This window comes from Aspergillus neoniger, assembly GCF_003184625.1.
Source record: "Aspergillus neoniger CBS 115656 unplaced genomic scaffold BO87scaffold_32, whole genome shotgun sequence".
Taxonomy (NCBI): domain Eukaryota; kingdom Fungi; phylum Ascomycota; class Eurotiomycetes; order Eurotiales; family Aspergillaceae; genus Aspergillus; species Aspergillus neoniger.
Genome location: NW_020291160.1, coordinates 372,962 through 388,467, shown reverse-complemented (window position 1 = coordinate 388,467; position 15,506 = coordinate 372,962). Strand labels below are relative to the sequence as shown.

Below are 15,506 nucleotides of genomic sequence, written 5' to 3'. Positions count from 1 at the left end.
GAATGAGAACTTCTTTTCTTCCTTTCTTTCTTGATATACTTCACTACTTTCTGAGTAGGTGTAGTCCGCCACATTCCCGTACTAAATGTAGCAAGACCCATACGATCTACGAAGCCTGTAAGGATACCCCACTGGTGTGCATGACATCCTTCGCCAGTATGGACTCGCTGTAGGAAGGAAATCAAGCAACAATAAAATACCAGTAGAGACCTAGAAGAATGGCTGTTGAGAGAATTATCCCAAGGGAGATACATTACCATTTTCTACCGAGTACATGCTTAGCGCAGGAAGACACTACTTTATAGTATTGGCGGTTGCCGTGGCCGGTTGCTCTTAAGGCCTTGCTCTCCAAGTAGCCAGTGTCTTCCGCGGACAGTATCACCTTGTCCTCTAAGATGTCTTTTTCTACGCTGATTCTATCTCTCTCACTCCATCCCCTTCCTTAATACTCGCTTATTTTCGTCAGCATCTCATTTACCCTTCGCTAGGAGATCACCTCATATTATCACGAGTCGATGAACCGCGAGCCTCTCTATTCCCACCCGCGTTAATTTGATGATAATTAGCGACTCTTCAAAGATCCATGCCCACTCTATACCCAGCCGCTGACCTCTTGCTTTTCTTCAGTGCTATCCCATTATCCGAGGCTCTCAGTATCTATGAATCACGCCCATCATCCACGAGGAAGACCTCATCAACTCTGCTACCTCCCTTCACCCGACATCCCTCTCCATACCACTCGCTTCCTATACAACGATGCGAACTACCACTCGTCATAACCAACCTCCGTATCTGCGTCCAGCCCATCATCCACAGCAAACAACCACCCAGGGCAGTGCTACCACGGCATAACAAACAATAATAGGGAGGCTAGTACACATGAACCAGAAGGAGACTCCCGACTGAAGTTAAATCATTGTCCAAGAAACGCCCCAATGATAATGCTGTTTTGTTTCAATTTCTTCCAGTAAGCCTTCCTACATTTTGATCTCAAGCACTAGAGTTTCAGAGTCTCTCGCGAGAGCTGATTCTTGGGTCTAGTTCAAGTAATAGGTCGAGCTTTTGTTCCCAAAGCATCAGTTAATACGAAACGCCTATAACCCTTACTATACGATGTCGGGTTCTCGCTGATATTGAGTTGCGTGTTAGACACTGCATCAGTGTCAGCTAGATAAACCATGCTGACTTATTCTTGTCTATGTCAGTACCCCAGGTAACCGTGTTACGCATGTGCTTTTGGTTGCTTCTTCAAAGCGCCGTTGGCTCGATATGAACCATTGGACTAGAAAACTGGCAAGCAAGTCTACATTGATCTTGATGCTTTCTGACAGCTAGGTCATTTGCATTATTCCAAGACTTATTCTCACAAGAAGTCCGATTTTGTGCTTTAGAGGCTAGGGAGACTATGTCATATTGGCTTCTTGCTCAATGGTATGTGCGTCCTAGGCTGCTGTTAGTGAAGAAGATGAGTGCAATACAACAAGTCTTGTCTGGTCGCCGACGAGCGGTTTGGCCGCAGCCACGAGCCTTAAGTTTAAACGTATGTCCACTTCAGCGCAACATATCATTCGCTTGCTGCTTCCTGCTTCGTGAAGCCATTCCTGTAGTTTCTCAACCGATCAGATACCCGTAGCCCAGCCTCTCTGCATCCCCTCATGGTCCAATATGCCTTTTCGCCACTCCCAGTAGCTTTCGGTATGGTCGTGTTGTGGGACAATGTATCAGCGTGGTCCCGTTGGGGCCTCCTCACGTCTTGTTCTATGTACATCTTGGCGATACAAGTGGTTGTTCACCCCATAGACTGCATAAACGCTTTCTCATCTTAACACATCCCTTACACGTCAATAAAACCGGCCCGTTCAGGAGGTCTATGTTCTCTAGATTGCTCAAGACTGATCAACTTTGATTAGCACGAGGAACTTCCACAAACGAGCCACAGGTGTAAGTCACTAACATTGCTCCTTTTCCATTTCCAACCTGCACTTGGCACGCCTATTGAAAGCTGATACAAGCGCCGGCTTTGAAGATGACAAAGGTGTCACCGTGGAAGGTCTATGTGTTAGCTCAAGGTCTCGACTGTAATCTAAATGGGAATTCGCGGGCAAGACAGTGATGCTTTGAGGGTGAGAGTAGCGAGAATTGGGGTTAATTCATACATTGATTAATCATACCTACAATAGCCAGCATCACATTTCAGCGCTCATCTTGGTCTCGCTTCTTGGCGATCAACACCGGACACCGCGTGAAGGTGTGAGCATGTGGCTGGGCCACATCGTCCGGCTACTGCACCATAGCCGCACCCTATGATGCAGTACCAGGTTGGCACATGCCTTCCTGGAGGGTGATGCGTATGCCTTGCATACACTTCAATGACACTCTATGTGTCAATGAAACCCCTTAACGAAGTCCCTTTCTACCATCACAACAGTGACAGACGGGTTCATGGGAAACTTCCCACGTAAACTTCGATATTTGCGGTCGGAGTCTCTTGCTTCTAACAATGAGTGCAATATCACGACCGGCCGTCACCTCAGTTCTCCATGGATCTGGCTCCGGCTTTAACGAGACGGTGTAGTGGGCACGCGATGTCTCTTATCCTCGATGTAATGACAATCACACCGAGGACACATTGTTGTGGCCGACTATGGGTTCACAAGATCTCCCGTCGTGAAGTCCTCAACAAGTCCACAGTTGCTATTGCTGCAAACTATGGGTGCTTTATCCTTGCGTAGTTGACGCATCCGATCCAGCCCTTGCGGCCCTGGGTCATCAGTTGTCCGCATGGAGCCACTGTGGCTAAGCGTGTAAAACACTTAAGTCCACCGGCAGCGCGGGTACCTTCAGAGGCGCCATATATTGGGTCCTCTTCCGACCATAGCCTTTTGCTGTTTCTTGTTGAAACAGCAGACATGACACAAGAGTTTACCTGAGAAGAGGAACTAGAGCGATGCATGCGACTATTGCCTCATGCAAAGGTTTCTGAGACTCGAGCTGTTCGCAACAAACTCAAACTGTTCGCAACAAGCCCAAGCTATTCGCAACAAGCCCAAACTATTCGCAACAAGCCTAAGCTATGTGCAACAAGCTTTCATCAACTGAAACCACCCACGTCCTCTCCAGCATTCTTCCGGATTGCAAGGCTTCCTGCAATCTTGGCCGAATTCAGCTACAGGAAGGGCCCCTTTGTGCCAGTCAAGACTGTCATGGTTCGGCATGTACCCGGCATAGTGCCTTTGGCAATTCCTGAGCAGAGCAAAGTCTAGCTATAGCTAGACCCTGCTCGGTACAGCTATCCAAGCAACGGTGTGATCCTACACAGGTTTCACAGCGGGTATTGCCCAGGTGATCCATATCACCAGGGACAAAACCGCACCCGTCGCCATGAATGGGAGGTAGAGAGCCTCTAAGACTACTCCCTTCTCAAAAACAATTTGAGGACCACCCTTGCGGTTTGTCAGTCGCCTTACGCAAACTTTGCGCAAAATGGCATTGACAATGACAGTGGACAAATGCCAATGAATAAGTGACTATCACTTCTTCGAACTTGGCATCACCATCGACATCGCCGGGGTAAAAGAGACTCTTCTCATCCCTGACGATATCACTGTCATCGACTCCAAGCTATAGTGAATGCCGCTGGCATTCAAGCTTGTCGTTTGGTGACGACTTAGCATTGTGGACTCTGTCCAACTTGCTATTCTCACCCAGTATTCTGGGTCACTGACCCGGAACACTTTGGATGATGAAACTAATATACACTGTATACTCTGCTCGTCGTCTAGTGACAGATTTAGCGTGCTGGACCCTTGGCCAGCCTGCTATTCTCATCCATGTTTCTGGGCCACTGACCCGGATACACTTTGGATGAGAAAGCTGATATACCTTGTATACCAAGCTCTCTGTCGTGTGATGAAACAGTGTGCTGGACCTCTTGGCCAGCCTGCAGTTCCAGATGAAGCTCAATACACATGTATCAAGCCGCCGTCTAGCGACGTATCATCCTGCTGGACACCTTGGCCCAGCCTGCAGCACTGTTGAAGCTGACATACACAGTATATCAAGCTCTAGCGACGTATCATCCTGCTGGACCTCTTGGCCAGCCTGCATTTTCAGATGAAGCTTAATACACATGTATCAAGCCGCCGTCTAGCGACGTATCATCCTGCTGGACACCTTGGCCCAGCTTGCAGTTCTTGATGAAGCTGACATACACTGTATATCAAGCTCGCCGTCTAGCGACATATCAGCGTGCTGGACCTCTTGGCCAGCCCGCAATCTTATCCGGTCTTCTGGGTCACTGGCCCGGAAGCGCCTTTCGATAAGAAACTTGATATACAACCAGTATATCAAGCTCTCAGTCATGTGATGAAGAAGTATGCTGGAAGCACTCCAGCTACTATCACCAACACTCGTCCATACCATCATCTGGGTCCTTGACCCGAAACAATTTCTTAGACGAAAGGGCTGATATGCTTCAAGCATAACGAACCCACCGTCTGGTACCACACGACAACATACTCGCCCAATTCGCGATCTGAGCTTCTGGCCCGGACACGCTTACTTAGACGAGTGAAGTTGTATCCCAGGTACCCCGTGACCTTTGTCAAGTCGTCAGCGATAATATACTGCTTAGATTATATTGACTTGCCTTTTCTGCTGTTCTTCCAATCTTTGGAACTCCAGAAGAGGCCAGAGGTGGTGGTGGTGGTGGTGGTGGACGGCTGGTTCCATAATTGTTAGCCTAGGTCGCAGTATGCCAGCGAGCAAAGAATAACACGCTAGATTATCATGAAAGGAAGTGTTGCATTTCATTTTCCATCGGTGAGTTGAGGGGAAGGCAAAACCTGTGAAGCAAAGATACATAGTAAAAGAGTAGCAAAGAAGACTTACATTTTTTTCTGGCTACTCCCAATGGAAGCAGCCCCTCAGCTAGTCATGATACCATGACTCGCCAGGCAAGATGATGGGAGAGGGGAGTACAGGAGGGGAGTACATGAGGGTAACGAGAGAGAGAAGGAGAGGTGAAGGAGAAGAGGAGAGAGTAGATGATGGGGGAGGGGAATACAGGAGGGTGATGAGAGAAAGAAGGAGAGGTGAAGGGGAAGAGGAGAGCGTGATGAAAGGGATGAGACGAGGGAAGAGATGAGACGAGGGAAAAGATGAGATGGGGGAAGAGATGAGATGGAGGTGGGGGACGAGGTGAGGTGAAGATGAGAGGAAACAAGCGAGCAAGAAGACAAGAATCAAGGCCCAACACCCCGTGACCGCCCAAAAAGGACATCATTTCACGTCACTTAGAAACATATTGGCGGGGCAGCCACTGTGACTGTAATCGAACAGTATTGTCAAATGCATGGTATCATTGCCTGGTCCTACTAAGTTGATAGTAGTCACAATTAAACTGCATCATATCCCTGTATCGTAAGATACAGAGTATGGACAGCAAATTGTTTATCTAGTTTCTCGATGGTCGACTTTGCCGACTGTCTCTTCCCCTACTTCATACAATACGAAGATGAACACCGGCAGTGAAAAGGTCTGTCGTCTTCAGGCTGTGGTGTCCTGATCGAACCTACTACATGCATCAAGAACATGTGAGATGTGCTATTTTTGTATTCACTGCTGTCATTTGCGGCTTTTCCCAGTCATCTACCTCTGTATCTGTCTAAGCTCAACCAAAACTACCAAAACTACATCACCTCCTCTCTGAGGCTCCTCCGTCTTCCCTCTCGGGGCACTCTGTCCCGTATAATGCGAGTTATGGCTCTGCATCGGGAGTGCAGAATGAGTATGCTTGTCTCTATAGCTGAATTTCCGTAGCCATGATTATATAGTAGCACAAGTCGACATTTGAATCACCCGCTCTGCTGAGTGGGCAACAATATATCATTTGGGCATCAAATCCCTCCTTGTGTCATCCTCGTTGTCCTCAGTTCCCAATCGTCCGACATATGAGGTTATTTCTCCCCTAACCAAGCTTGTTTAATCTCCCATAGGCTACCCATATTCTGATTGTTCCTATATGCATGGAACTCTTTCCATGCATTCTAGATTATCCGCAACATTGCAATCAATCTCTATATTTTTGAGGCAAGTATGCTAAGCTCCTGAAAACTCTCAGCCAACTATCCCGTCCATACCCGCATCGGGAATGTTTGGAGGAGGCGCCTCTTCCATCTCCTCCGGAGCTCCCTAAGGAGGTTCAGGTCCTGATACGGGCAGTCGTTGGAGAGCTGATGATTTCTGCTACCACTTCGGTTCAAGTAGAGCGGCTAAGCTTGCGAGGTCTACCTGAGCGAGGCAGAGATTTTAATTGTTTGTGGAATAACCATTTTGGTCTTTCTGGCCTTGCGAGAGGACAGCATTGTGAGATTAGAGTTGGAAGACTTGCCTACTTAAACAAATTATAGAAAAATCTGCAGAGACACGCAAGAAGACATCAGAGAAAACCCATAAGTTTCTATTGGAGGTGGCAGTCATCGACAACAAGACAGGAAAAAGCACATCGGAAGGCTTGCCCCACGAAGAACCAGTGATGTTTGTTATACTGCAGGGGAGAAGCTCTCGCAGGTCCGAGGTGCTTGGCAGAGGACCGGTGGCCAGCTAAGAAATCCAATTATCCAATTATTCTGTAATTACTAATTTAGGCTTGGAACAGAGCAAATAGTTTATATAAAGTATCAACTACCCGAGTACAACCGGACGGTTGTGTATTCCCCCAACAAGACACAAATAACAGCAGATGCTTGGTGCGGCGTTCGGGGACCCATCTAAGGATGAGCTTTCTCTCATGAGATCGCGTTTGTTCTTTGTCCTCCCAGCTGACAGAACCGCCGGGTGACCCGTCCACTCCCGGCCCACCCCCTGAACCAGGGCAATAGGTTTGGAATATGGGGAGAATACACCATCCAATGCCTCAGCATTGTGAGGAAGGGTACAGCGCCGTACTGTCTTGTTCCAGCAATATATGGAATTATATTAATTCACGTATTTGTGAGATACAATACCTGAAGTAATATATTATAATCCAGAATACTATAATAATATTAATAATATCAGTCCAAGAAATCTTGATTAACTTTATGATATAAACAGACTGAACAAGTAATAGAAGAAGCTTGTTCAGATTTTCTATACTTATTAGCCTCAGCTGAACGAGTATCTGTATATAGGCTTTCTATACAGGCTGCACAATTTGTTTCACCTGTTCATGCGGTGATCTTATCAAACATCTGATTGCGCAGCCCTACGAAGCTGGAGCACGCTAGTAGAACGTGCTTCGGGGTCTGGGACCCCTGCCCGCAGCTGCAAAGGTCACTCTCCTGCGCCTTGAGTTTGTAGAGGATATGGGCTAGGCCGATCCGCTGCGTGCGCCTCTGCATGATCACGGACGCGTACGCCTTTGGCAGACCCTCGTAGAGCGCGAGGATCTCCTTCGAGGGGGCCTTTACCAGGCGCCTCGTGGACGCTGCCGTACGGTCGCCATCAGTGTATTTGCCGTCGGCATAAGCCACTTGAAACGGCTTGGTCAATGGCGTCAGCTTAATAGCTCCCTCTCTAAGACTACCTATCACCTTGAGGCATTTCAGGTATGTAGGCATGCGACCAGGGTCTCGGTTGAACCTGAACATTAGACCAGAAAGACCTTTTCATCCCCATTGTCACCCTAAGTAGGATAACGCGAGCAAACTCACGCTACACAGCATCATGCTGCTTCGTGGCGTGTTTGTGGACAGCTGCAAAAGCTTTTGGCTTGATATGTTGCATTGATACGTCGGTCCAGTGCATGCCGTACGTATTTGGCGAAGCCATTTGGAGGGCAGACCCAGGAACTGTACGAGCTCTGGGCTGCCCTGCGCCTGCTCTTTGCGCCTCGATCTTTTCGAAGTAGCGAAGTATATCCTCCAAAACCTTTCCGGAACGGCAGGCGCACGATGAACCTGACTCCTCCAAAGACTGTCCCTCACCATTCGGCTCATGCAGAGCCATTCAACAGCATGCAGCTCTTTTTTGCATACCTGTCTTGCCGCTGTTGATATATTAGATATTTTTTCTATGTCAAATCGGACTTCAGTACTTAACGCTGATGCAGTTGTGAGTATAGGAATATATAGGGCCATCCTCACCTTCAAAAAGGCAATGGGATGTCTGTTATCTTGGAGATCGACTGCTTCAGTCGGTATGCTGTTGCAAAGGCAGTTTTCAAGGCCACGTTCCATAAAGCTATCGTTTAATGAAGACTGGCTTTTGAAAAAGAATGATGCGTTAGCTTGTCTGAGTATTTGATGTGTGGGACAGGGAAGAGGTTCATCGGAACTTCTGTTGATTGTCTTACATGGACATAATTATAAACACAAAGAACACAAGGCAGGTGCTCAGGATGATGGCTTCCATACTCAGCTCTATTTGACCAAGGTGGTTATTGCTGCATATAAATAAACTTTCGTCAGAAGCATGACCTGATGCAGAGTGACCTCAAATGGAAGTCAAGCACTTCCTCGTGTACGTCGGTACAGTTAAGTGTCACGATCCCGCCTGGTGTGCTTCAGGAGTTATTCCGCTAGACTATCCAGTAAAAGACTAGAATTCTGAGTCAACAGACTCAGAACGCGCATCTCTTATAAAGCTTCAATTCACTAAGTTCGTTGGTCATGTGACCAGTTGTCACAGTTAGTAGATAGATAGTCTTACATCGGTAAAGTTCTACCATAGAATACTGAGTGTCTGTATACTTATGATAATTATTGATTTTATGGATGACTGGTGTCTTCCATCCAACCTCATGTTTAAAATTCCTCGTCCTCCGGCTACTAGTAATTTGTAATCATCAAAGCCTAGTCTTCATTCCGCATGGCTATCAAATTCTATAAACACCCAGAAAATCGTAGCAAATCCCATTTTAACTTGTTCCCCTAACGACAGCCTTGTGGTTCGCCGGTTTATGATAGGGGGGAGTTGGAATCTGAATTTTCCATGATCAAGGATTTGGGTATCTGAGGAAACCATCAACCCCACCGGGAATGTGTTTGCCTGAAGTGAGTACTCAACACAATTGTAGTGACTGCCCTCGAATATCCTCCTAGACGAAGTTAAGAGTTGCTCTTTCTTGAAGGTTACGGGGTTACTTGTTTCCTCTCCTCTTCTTATCGCCAACTATGATGTTTACCCCAACCTGTCATCTCATTCTCCCATCTCCGTGAATATGGGGCACTCATGGTTTACAATCTTACTGTCTCTCTGAGAAAAAGGTAAGAGCGAAGCTATCACCGATTCTGGATTCCTTGAATGCCCATAGCCTTAAGCCCATCACTGACCTTTACAATGTCAGCTCTGCTCAGCCAAAAGCTTCCTTTTCAATGTCTGCGAACTTCACACCCTCGCGGATCAAGTCTCTGAGGAAGAATGATTCTGGTACTTCTGGGCGGAACAACTACAAAGCTTATGAGTACCCATTAGTGGAAGCAGAATGAAACAGTAATCTTGTTAATGGCCGGGAGTCCTATCCCAGAGCCCCCTCCAACCGCCCGGCGCTGCCGGACCTGTCAGTTGGGGCGGTTTATAATAAAAACTTAGCCAAGGACGGGCTGACGCTCAGCGACTCGTAGCAACAATTCAATTCAACAGGGGATCAAAGACACATCAAGCAAAGCTTTGGACATCCATACGAGCAAGCGTCAGACCAAGCTGGAAGGAAACGCTGCGCTCTTCGGTCCGGACGGGAGATTCTTGATATGCTCACCCAGGCTGAATTTAGTGAGACCACAGAAAGACATTTTTCGGGGATTATAGTCTGATAACATAGATATACAGCCTTAATACAACCCACTGGGTCACTCGGACAGTGTTCTCTGGGCAGGAATATGTCCAGATTCTGCCTGATCTTGCCCCATCCAGCTGAAAGGATCGACTGTGAGTTCTAATATGGAATATTGAGTGTCTCTATGTGATAGTAATGGAGTTTATAGATCGCTGGCGTCTTAGAAGACGCCGGCGTGAACATCCCCAAGGGAGGTCTTGCGTTCGACGCGGACACATGCCCACTCCCCCATCAAACATAGATTGATACGAACGCCTCAGCCGGAGGCACGTACCAGATATGGTGGTCTCCCCACCCTCACCCCTTCTTCTTTATTTCTCTATTGCTAAATTCACTGACAAGTTGTGTATAGATTCTGTGTCCATGAATAGGTATTTGGTGGTGATTCAGAAAGCGATTGGAAGCCCTGCTAAACAACAGAAATGTGAAGTCGCCACCTCATAAGTACTTCTGATTGAGAACATACCGTCAAACGATTTATAGGTAGACGCTTGTCATCCTATGTACAAGATGAGATATCCGCTATGTGCGACTATCTCCATTGGCATGGAGAGTTAGAAGACTATCTCATTTTTTGTCGCCCCAATACCTTATTCATAGATATTGTCTTCAATGATTTCCACATATGCATCGACCTGGCTTCTCTGGCGGCCAGCAACACATCGTTTTGGTCTACTTGGCAAGGAAATTGCTCTATTGTATCGTGCCGCAAACCAGACTTGATACAGCCGGAGTAAATTGCGACATAGTATAGAATGCATACCCAAGATTCTACATAAGATGGCTGCAGTTCGCATGCTTAGTCCATATTGGAACCTTCCAAGGCTAATAAAAAATTATGGTAAGCGGGAGAGGTTTGGGATAACGTCTGGAATGATCGCTTACTACATCTGTTGGGACATTCACCGAACCAGGCCATCACATCTTTCCTCCTCCCCGAAGGGAAAGGTGCCCGTTGCAACATCACCTCCCCCCTAAGGCTCCTCCGTCTTCCCCCTCGGGGCACCTTGTCCCGTATTCTGCGAGTTATGGCTCTGCATCGAGAGTGCAGAGTGGTTATGCTTGTCTCTATCGCTGAATTGTCCGTTCAGCAGGATTGGTCTCTCGAGAGACGCATAATCGCGTGGTGGGAGTCCCCCAGCGCGCCACCGAGGACCCGGCGATTGTCTTTTCAATTTGGTGTAGAAGGTCCAGAATGACGCGAGACAAGCCATCATGATCGCTGTCCGCATAGTCAGATATCGTTCCCCATGTTCCAGGTCAACTGTATTTCGAGAAGACTTACCAACACAGATCTCGATCGCGTTCCAGAAAACCAGCCAGGCAGGACTTAGGATCCCCGTACCTGAGACACTCAGCTCAAGTCGCACCAGCGCTATGATGATGATAAACGCCGTTAGAAAACTGACACCGATCAAGGCGAGCTTTCTCCGAATGTCGATTTTAACTCTCCACATGACGTGACCAGAGAGAACGATAACTATATAACGAAGAGATGGTTAGACTGAAGTAAATGCGAGGGTGGTTGGAAGTACGTACTAGCTGCATCAGATACAATATCCATACTCGTCGAGACCTTTAGGCTTACCCGTTCATACCAGATCGAATACGCACTCGCACAAGCCTCTGTCACAGCGTGGTTAACTTGTAAGCACTACTAGGAGGTAAAGTAGAATGGAACTGACCAATGCTATCCTCAAAAGAAGCCATCTCACATGCATAGTCCAGGACACCCAGTGTACCCCCATAGCAGGCGATAACAAACGCCAAGACCACCCACCAGAGGATGCGTTGTGCACGGAAACGATTTCCCAAATGTCGGAAGAAGAATATGAAGGACAGCTTGACCGACCACAGACTAGTATACGAGAGGAGGTATCCGGCGAGCTGCCCGCGCAGGTATCGCACCTCGATGGCCGCAATGTTCTCTGGCAAGTTGGAGTAATCGATTGATCCTGTGGTAAGGGTTGTTATGTAGAACATCTGCTTATAGCATACCGACCACACGATGCAATTGGCAAGAGATAGCACCCAGGCCGTTAAGATCAAGACATCGTGTGTGTGCCATTTCCGGTCGACAAGATATTGGAAGAGCAGCCGAATAAGGACGAAGAAGAACGTGATTGTCTGACAGACCCAAAGCACGGCCTTGTCGGGGAGAAATAGTAGTCAGCCAAGCTTGAGGAAAGGAAAAAGCTTCAGGCTAAGGCGGGAGGTGTTCCTTCAGACATACCACAAATGTAGCCTCGTCGATATAGTTATTCGCCATGGCACTTCAAAGGATACGCCTCCGGGGGATACGAGATCCAACGCAGCTTTTCGCAGTGGACTGCGACGGGAATGGAGGGGCAGACATAGCTGAATATACTATACGTCCGGAGACGCAGCGCTGGTCAGCCTTGGCCCACAGCATTCCATCCTTATGCATCTAACGAGCGATGTATGCAGCTGGAAAGACTCGCTGCACCGCCCCATCCATTCCGATACTGCAACAGTCGCCCGGATTGTAAGCATCCGCACGCCCTGTGTAATACTTTTTGCGGATGTAAGCGCCCCAACCTTCAAGGGTACACTGCACTGCGGGCTATGAATAGCTGAGAGACAGTCATTGGCAACGTAAGAATTCTTGAGCTTACACATAGCAAGGGAGACGGGGCGACGAGTAAGCATTGTCGGGGTAGATGCATAGCGGGACAGTGTTCGTTTCGAAAAATACAAGCAGCTAACCAGCTCATCAGCCGTCATACACTATCTGTACTGAAGTACAAGGCTGTCTCAGCTGTTGTCTATCGAGATCGGAGCTTGTAAGCACTAACAACCGAGCCCCTCTTTTGTGTTGACTACAAGCCATACCATGAAAAAACTGACAGATGGAAACTAGACTGTTGAGCCTTCCTTATTCTGCCTCACAGAAAGACGATTTGACCTCGAGCGCACTTGCAAGCAGCGGGGCACTAGACTAATTTCTGACAGGGTATGGGTAGATTGGTGGGAGGGAGGGGGCGCATGAAAGATCGGCATTAGATGAGCCATAACGAGAAGTGTCGATGCACGTTTGGTCATTCTTGCTTATCTGACACTGTTCTGTCTTTGATTGGCCTTCACTATGAGACATCCCTTGAATGTCATGTTAGAGCGCATCGATCAGCAGTTTACATAGGAGCGCTATGAATCCGAATAGTCGAATTAAGTAGAGTGCAATTGAAAATGTGAGGATTTTAGTTTATCGGATCATCTAAAACCTATTTCTCTATTTACTCGATTAAAAGTAGTTCTAGTAGATAAAGGTCACATTATGTTACACTTCATATCCAATGAGAGGCCAGTCTAGTAAACCTTCTCGAGCTACTTTCCCTCCTCCAAGTCATTGTTTTGCTTTTCAGTTGTCGCTGGTTCATTCTCGTCCCCATTTGCGGCCTCTTTCGCCAATTTTTTGCTCGCCGCCTCTTTCTTAACGTTGCGCCATTCCATGGCCAGAGCGAATGGGACCGCCAGACATGCGGCCGCAAGCCCAAAGTCCATTACCGCCCGAATTCCATAAGCATAAGCACCTTGCAGCGCGCGGAGGATGGTCGCATCAGTGGTGAGCGACCGTAGGCCGGTCGGACCAGCGGCGATGACGGTCTCTGCAGCAATGGGAAGATGAGATGTGCGGACTTGGTGCGCGACGCTCGTTTCGAAAATGCTTTCTCCGATGGCGACGGCAATGGCGCTGATGTCCGGTACAATTGTGAGCTCTCATTAAATGAATCATCTGCACGGTGCAATAGTACTTACGCGCCGAGTTGGGAGAAGAAAACAGTGATTGCTTGAAAGTCGAGTTGGTCAGCGCGAGCGATTACTGGCACCGGAAAAGATGGTTTGGCACTTACCATTACCAATTGGTATATCGTCGTCACTGTAGAATATATGAGTTAGCGATATCTAGAGGGATGGTTGTGCTGTCTGACTTTAGAACGACCTGGACTGCTGTGAAAGGCATTTGCAGTCCCAAACCATGTCCGACTCCGGCTATGACGAGAAATGTCGCCCATAATGCAGTCGATGTGCCGACTTCGAGCTTGGTCAGGCAGGCGGTGCCTATGATAGAGATGACTTGGCCCAGGACCATGAATGGAACCTGGCAGTGGAACCGTCAGCAGCGCTCATAAATCATGGAAGTCAGGAATACTGGTGACTCACGTAATGCCCTGTGATTGACACAATAGCGCCTGTAAGGACAACACCAGCGATTTGCGAAATGCCCAGAGGGATTCCCCGGACACCACTAACTGTTGGGGAAACAAGTTGGGCGGATTGGAAGTAAAAGGGGATATAGTAGAGTGTCTGTATACATAATGAGTTGAATACCAGAAGATTGTATCTCACTTGGAGGCTTACAACGTAGATGCTGATCTCTAAGAAAAATGAATACAAAGCACCCATCAGCACAGAGCGCTGGCGCGCAACTCGAAGGGGAACGGTGCTACGCTCCCCTTGATACCATTGGGAGAGAAAAAAGGCGATCAAAAGCAGGCCTGCGCCAACAAACAGACCGATCACCTTGGACGACCGCCATTTGCTAGAACTGCTGCCAAATTGCATCGCGAGTATCAAACAGGACACCCAGGCGATAGTCAAAGTGATTCCAATGTAATCGAAGGATCGGAGGCGCGCGAGAATAGAGTCTGCTGGTTTTTTTCGACGGTCCTGAAGCTTGAGGAAGAATAATACCAGGATGATTGCCACGCCACCGATGGGGAGGTTGCTGAGCGATTGAAGACACGGTCAGTCAAGATCAATAAGTAGATGAAGAGCCCTACATCCAAAAACACCAGCGCCAGGTCACATGTTGTGTAAGAATACCTCCCAGTGGTGGTCCCAAACATGCAGCGATGCCGAACACGCTCAGCACTATTCCCAGGTACATCGGCCGTTGCTCTAACGGGACGCTCAGCCCAACGATGCTGAGAGCGCCTTGATATAGACCTGCAGCACCAACCCCGGTGATCGCTCGACCGACAATAAAGGCCGTGGAGCTCGGACTAGCAGCGCATAGTACGGATCCCGCTTCTCAGGTCAAAATGGTAGACACGAAGTGTAAACAGTCAGTAGACTCACCTTCAAACAGAACGGCAACAGTAAGATAAGTTGCCTTCGCATCGAAGAGCTGAAACACATTTCCAAAGGCGGGTTGAAATGCTGTGACCGTCAGAAGATAGGCTGAGCCATACCAACCCACATCATCAAAGGCTTGGAATGTAGTGGAGATACTGGGCACAGCGACACTGATGATTGTAGTATCGAGAGCAACCAGAAAAGTTCCACAACACAAAGACACGATAACGATTGCTAACCGCCATGTCTCCGTTGATGTTGTAGCCTGGTTTGCCAAGCCTTCAGATTGAATGGAGTCGGTTTCCTCCATCGATATCTGAGCTGTAGGTGGCTTTGCTGTGTCAACAGCCATCTTTGGGAAGTCGACCGGTAAATCGCGATAGTATGCAAGGTGAGAGGACAAGGAGTCATGAGGAACAAGAGGCGATCAAAACGCCCAACTTAAAACCTACATAGCAACATCGGTCTCAGCTTGTGTTAGGCTGACAGGCCACTACTATGCGACTCAAAAAGCATCTTGGACATGAATCATGCATGCAAGGAGCAATGGGGCTACGGAAGGAAGACGTTACAGGCACGCGGAAGTGACTCG

General features: G+C 48.0%; 2 protein-coding genes across 2 annotated transcripts; both read right to left on the bottom strand.

The window, feature by feature from the left end:
• Window positions 1–10,702: 10,702 nt before the first annotated feature.
• BO87DRAFT_144125 (uncharacterized protein) lies at window positions 10,703–12,165 on the bottom strand. The gene is made up of 5 exons (XM_025618134.1): window positions 12,051–12,165; window positions 11,503–11,965; window positions 11,357–11,443; window positions 11,103–11,297; window positions 10,703–11,039 (listed from the first exon to the last, which is right to left on the bottom strand). Exons 1-5 carry the CDS (start codon window positions 12,084–12,086, stop codon window positions 10,792–10,794), a joined length of 1,029 nt encoding a protein of 342 aa, XP_025476507.1. The 5' UTR covers window positions 12,087–12,165; the 3' UTR covers window positions 10,703–10,791.
• A 939-nt stretch (window positions 12,166–13,104) lies between these two features.
• On the bottom strand, window positions 13,105–15,407 carry BO87DRAFT_379428 (MDR family MFS transporter). The gene is made up of 8 exons (XM_025624031.1): window positions 14,918–15,407; window positions 14,620–14,866; window positions 14,198–14,564; window positions 14,000–14,143; window positions 13,768–13,937; window positions 13,690–13,715; window positions 13,595–13,625; window positions 13,105–13,529 (listed from the first exon to the last, which is right to left on the bottom strand). The coding sequence occupies exons 1-8, from the start codon at window positions 15,264–15,266 to the stop codon at window positions 13,163–13,165; spliced, it is 1,701 nt and encodes a 566-aa protein (XP_025476506.1). The 5' UTR covers window positions 15,267–15,407; the 3' UTR covers window positions 13,105–13,162.
• Window positions 15,408–15,506: the final 99 nt, after the last annotated feature.

Coding starts and splice junctions, on each gene's coding strand:
- BO87DRAFT_144125 (XM_025618134.1), bottom strand. CDS start 12,086: ATGGCGAATAACTATATCGACGAGGCTACATTTGTG. Junction 11,298..11,356: donor TATTGTATCTGATGCAGCTA/GTACGTACTTCC, acceptor TTCGTTATATAG/TTATCGTTCTCTCTGGTCAC. Junction 11,040..11,102: donor CGCGATCGAGATCTGTGTTG/GTAAGTCTTCTC, acceptor CTATGCGGACAG/CGATCATGATGGCTTGTCTC.
- BO87DRAFT_379428 (XM_025624031.1), bottom strand. CDS start 15,266: ATGGCTGTTGACACAGCAAAGCCACCTACAGCTCAGATATCGATGGAG. Junction 14,144..14,197: donor TAGAGATCAGCATCTACGTT/GTAAGCCTCCAA, acceptor TTATGTATACAG/ACACTCTACTATATCCCCTT. Junction 13,530..13,594: donor TTCTTCTCCCAACTCGGCGC/GTAAGTACTATT, acceptor ACCGGACATCAG/CGCCATTGCCGTCGCCATCG.